The sequence below is a fragment of the Neolamprologus multifasciatus genome, chromosome 20 (assembly GCF_963576455.1).
Source record: "Neolamprologus multifasciatus chromosome 20, fNeoMul1.2, whole genome shotgun sequence".
Classification (NCBI taxonomy): Eukaryota; Metazoa; Chordata; class Actinopteri; order Cichliformes; family Cichlidae; genus Neolamprologus; species Neolamprologus multifasciatus.
Window position 1 is genome coordinate 21,779,212 of NC_140458.1, and position 5,345 is coordinate 21,784,556.

Sequence of the window (5,345 nt, forward strand, 5' to 3'; positions counted from 1 at the left end):
TAATGGCATCTCTTTTGCCACTGCACTTTGTGTCCCATGACCATTTACAAAGACTTACATTTTAGATTATAATCCATTGCATGAAATATCAACCTGTTTGATGAGCAGGATAACTTAAAAAACTAAATTCCAAAATTCATAACAAATTTGTAAAAAAAGCAAAAAAAAAAACAACAAAACTATACAGTAGTCCCTCGCTATAACACTGTTCACCTTTCGCAGCCTCGCTGTTTCGCAGATTTTTTTTTGTGTGCAATTTTGCAGGCTTTTTTTTTTTTTAACAGCACATTGTGTTCTACGTCCTGATTGAACGTAGAACACGTAGACCTTTGTCAATCAATCTCCTCTGTGCTTTCAGAATGCATTTAGCTTGTCAAATTTATATAAATCTTTGATCGCTAGCAGTGTGACTCTGAAGTGCTGTACTGTATGTTTGTAAGTTTTCTCCCCAACAAACACAACAATGTCGACGAAACAAACAAAAGGTTGGACTTCTGGAGATGCTAATGGAAGGTAGAAGTTACTGCATTTTTCGGATTATAAGGCGCATTAAGCAAAACAAAACAGTCAGATAAGTCAAACTTTACTCAGCTTCTACTTGCTTCCTCTACTTCCGTACCATTGATTCATTAATGAATTCTTTCACAGCTGTTCTATTCCCATGTCCTGGACCTGAAAACAGGGTTTGATCTTTGGTTTCATTCTATAATACTTGATTTATTTTTCTACGTAACTTTGAGCTTGTTTAAACAAGAGAGAAAAGTGAAAATGTTCATGACTGTCTGAGAAAAGTGTATAAAGTGTGTAGTGAGGGGTTTTACAGCCTTAAAACATCTTTAAATTGTATATTTTAGGAATGTAACTCCCACGATAAACAAGAGACCATTGTACACTGTTGTAAAGGCTCACCTTTCAGCACATTCACTTCACCAAATGCACCTTGTTTCTTTTCCTCACCTTTGATTGGGTGTGGTGCTTGGCCTTAATTGCACTCACCTGTCACTCGTTATATAAGGACTGCACTCACCTACCCCTCACTCTTTCTTCACTCCCACATGGGGCGGCAGCTGAGGTGAGTACTCTTTGAGTCTCCTGAGTTCATGTATTGTTTCAAGTTACTTAAATCATACTTTGTCCTTTTTAGAGATAGCAGTCCATGTGTGTCTTTCCTTCCTTTACCCATTATTCAATAAAACGACAAAACCTGTAAATTGACTGCTTATTCTCATTCTACTCGGATGAGCCCATGATGATGACTACTCAACCCTGAACCTTCCTTCCTCCAAAACATGGTCCTCCGAGCCGGAGTAGTGTTGGCGTCATGGATTCACAGCAGCCATTGACTGAAGGTGTGAGACGTTCCAGTCGTGATAGTCGACCTCCTGCCCACCTGCAGCAGTATGACGTTCAGTATCCTGGAAGTAGAAGTGCTAGATGTGATACAGAGAGTCAAACAGAATGCCAGCATAGTGACACAGACACACATGGGCTGCAGGATCCTGCAGGTGATGAGGGAACTCCTGATGACGATGAGGGAGATTAGGCAACTTATGATTCAATTATCTCCTCCCCATTCTCGCAGTTCCTCCAGATCTTCAATTCACAGTGTCTCATCTGATGAAGGCAAATCCTCTGTATGCGGTTTACAAGCCATTCCCCAAACGCATCAGCAACATGAGCAGTTCCCAGTGATTGATCCAGCAACATGTCAATCACCCTCTCAGCCCCCACAGGTTAGCCGTCACTCTGGTGCAGTTCCGTCTGCTAGCCCTCCTTTACCTAATTCAACAATATTAGATGCTGCAGTTCCTTCAAGTGGTTTGCCTAGACCAGTTTTTCCTACACCAGATGAGACTCCTTTTAATTTCCTGGCCACGCCACTGCAAGATCCGTACCAGATTTCCTGTGTTCAACCTTCTGTTCATCTAGATGAAGACCCCGCTCAACCTCTTGTTTGCATTCAAGAACCAAGGCAGCACCCTCCTGTAAAGCAGCAACCAGCTACATCTGATGGTTTGCATGCACAAAAACCTTCGGTACCCATTACTGCTAGTTCTAGTCACCCTGTTAGCACTAGAACACATTTGTATAAGCTTGAGGGTCCTTCTTTCCCAGACCTTACCAGAGAAGATGAAATCCAGTATAGGCTGTTACGAATGGCCCTTACTAACCTGCTTGACCCTCATGAGACAGAGCACTTTAAATATCATGTCCTTCTCGATCATCTGAAAGTAGACCAAGCTAAACGGTTAGCTATTTCCTTTTCCTATGCTCCTGACCCATACACTCAAGCCATCAAAGCTCTTGATGAGCATTATGGGCAACCAAGACAGCTAGCATTGAAAGAGCTACGTAATATACTGGAGCTTCCTCCTATCAGAGCAGGTGATGGTCGGACTCTGGATAACTTTGCTCTTCGTGTGCAAGCTTTAGTTGGTTTGCTTAGCACTCTGGGTGATCAAGGACGGACAGAACTAAATTGTGGCTCCCATGTCGATCGCCTACTCGAAAAGTTGCCCGCAGAGCATTCCAGTCGCTTCAAACGGCACATTTACAGGGAACAAGGAGATATGATGTATGACTTACCTTTGTTCTCATCCTGGTTGCAAATGGAGTGCAAGTGTCAACCAAGAAAGGACAGTGCCGTTTCATCCTTTAACCAGCCACGACCTGCCCATAAGTACACCTCTCCACTCACAACAATATTACATGGGACAAATGCATCCTATCCTGTACAGGCAGCACAACCCATCATAATGACCAAGGCAAGATGTGCATATTGCTGCTCACCTGAACACCACATTAGCAAGTGCCCCGAGTTCATTAACAAGACAAAGGATGAGAAAATACACTGGATAAAGAGAAACAAACGGTGCTGGCGTTGTGCTAGAACTCATCAGGCTACGAAGTGTGATCTGAGGAAAGCATGTGCCACCTGCATGGGAAGACATCTACAGATCCTATGTGAGGTGAATCAGAGACCTAGCACTGAAGTTAATCCTGTAGTGAGGACACTGTACTTTGATAAACCTAGTGACTGTCCTAGTGTACTATTAAAAGTTGTGAAAGTGCTCCTGCGTAATGGCAAAAGAACCCTGGAAACATATGCAGTACTTGACGATGGCTCCCAACGTACCATGCTTCTGACATCGGCAGCTCAGCATCTCCACCTAACTGGGAAAGCTGAAAAATTATCACTCAAAACTGTCCATCAAGAAGTTGAAACTATTCAAGGTTCTTCTGTAAGTTTCCAGATTTCACCTATCGCACATCCAGAGAAAACTTACACAATTAATAATGCCTTCGCTACAAGTCACTTAGCACTTTCAGAACACACCTACCCTGTATCCTCTCTTCAACGGAGATACAAGCATCTTCAAGGTATCCCATTAACCTTTATTAACAAAGCAGCTCCACTACTGCTCATAGGCTCTGATCATACCCACCTTATTACGCCTATTGCACCAGTTAGACATGGACCATTTGGATCCCCGGCAGCAGTCAAAACCTGCTTAGGATGGACACTCCAAGGTCCAATCACAGACTTCCAACCCCAGAGCAGTTCCACGCATGCCCAATGTTTGTTCATATCTTCCAGATCAGGTTCAGGAGAACCACTCCAGCACATCCTTGTGTCCGCTGATGGCTCTGAATTCATTCAGCCACCTCATACTCCACCATCAGCAGAGTATGAGGTGCCCCCAGCACCTGCAAAACTGCCCGACGGTCTGCAGGTCTGGGCCTGCAGCTGCATCCCACGCGGTTGGCATGCTTTGCGGCTGCTTTGCCGCCACCGCTGGCTACATGGTCGGCCCCCTGAACTGTCTGGCCTGCGTTGTCGACCTCTAGGTCGACCCCCTGAACCTATATTAGACCTGTAGCATGTCTGATTCCTCTGCCCCCGCTTCGTGAAAAAAGAACACTCTAATCCTTTGAACATATTTCTCAGTAGAAATATGGGGGCGGCTGTTGTAAAGGCTCACCTTTCAGCACATTCACTTCACCAAATGCACCTTGTTTCTTTTCCTCACCTTTGATTGGGTGTGGTGCTTGGCCTTAATTGCACTCACCTGTCACTCGTTATATAAGGACTGCACTCACCTACCCCTCACTCTTTCTTCACTCCCACATGGGGCGGCAGCTGAGGTGAGTACTCTTTGAGTCTCCTGAGTTCATGTATTGTTTCAAGTTACTTAAATCATTCTTTGTCCTTTTTAGAGATAGCAGTCCATGTGTGTCTTTCCTTCCTTTACCCATTATTCAATAAAACGACAAAACCTGTAAATTGACTGCTTATTCTCATTCTACTCGGATGAGCCCATGATGATGACTACTCAACCCTGAACCTTCCTTCCTCCAAAACATACACTAAAATAATTCTATTTTAATAAAGGCAGTTTCTCAGACCCTTCACAAAAGTTAACAGACAAAGTTTAGTCTTACCCACTTTGACTTAAATGCCAGCATTTTAAAAGCTTCTGTTTGACTTTGACTGTTATTCCTGCTGCTCTGTGGTGATCTGAGTCTTTTCTAACTTTGCTACTTCTACAACAAAATGTCTCCAAAAATCTGACAAGTGACAGATGACAAATTGAGCTGTGATAGCAGCACAGGTGGTTGATGGGAGAACGATATGATGATGGATAGACTTGGTAGTTCCGCTGGGTTTATAGAAGTTATGTTCAGGATGCATATTTTATAACACCTCATGTTCCTGCCAAGGCAACTATCAAACAATGGAATGAGGAGCAACAACCAATGGCGTCACTCTAGAGTCATGTTACAATGTGAACTCGTTCTCTTCCCTCGCCTTCCTCCCTCTCCTCTTCAACCTTTTTCCATCTCATGAATTCAATACAGCACCCTTGCAATGCTGTTCTCTCAAGGCTTACAGCAGGTCTTGCACTGGTGTTAATTGAGATAATTGCGTGGTATGAGGCTGAGCCACCACTATGTTCACCCAGTTATTCCTATCATGGGGTAACAGGGTGGCACAGGGATTCCATGGATATTTTACAGAGAACAGAGTGTTGGAAATGTATCCCGGAACAGCACAGAGGCTGTAATCCCCTCAGGACTTACAAGTTGATGGATACGGTGTGTTGTGTTTTGTCAACAACTACTGTTATAGTAGAGTTCTGTCTTATCTGGTGTGGTGGATCTCTAAGAATAGCCTGATGGTAGCTGATATGCTGTCAACTTGGCTGGCAAGAGTGTGGAAATACTCGGAGGGAGGTGGCAATTTAAGCAAAGGTCTTACTGGATGACTCTTACAAGATAACATGATAACAAATCCGAAACTGATACTGAAAATATGTAGAGAAAACCATCTGAAGTTGTTAAAC

The 5,345-nt window shown here is 43.6% G+C and overlaps 1 protein-coding gene across 1 annotated transcript; it reads left to right on the forward strand.

Moving 5' to 3' along the window:
• Positions 1-1,509: 1,509 nt before the first annotated feature.
• On the forward strand, positions 1,510-4,375 carry LOC146494911 (uncharacterized). The gene is made up of 2 exons (XM_085147197.1): positions 1,510-4,146; positions 4,219-4,375. Exon 1 carries the CDS (start codon positions 1,524-1,526, stop codon positions 3,879-3,881), a length of 2,358 nt encoding a protein of 785 aa, XP_085003323.1. The 5' UTR covers positions 1,510-1,523; the 3' UTR covers positions 3,882-4,146; positions 4,219-4,375.
• Positions 4,376-5,345: the final 970 nt, after the last annotated feature.

Coding starts and splice junctions, on each gene's coding strand:
- LOC146494911 (XM_085147197.1), top strand. CDS start 1,524: ATGACGATGAGGGAGATTAGGCAACTTATGATTCAATTATCTCCTCCC.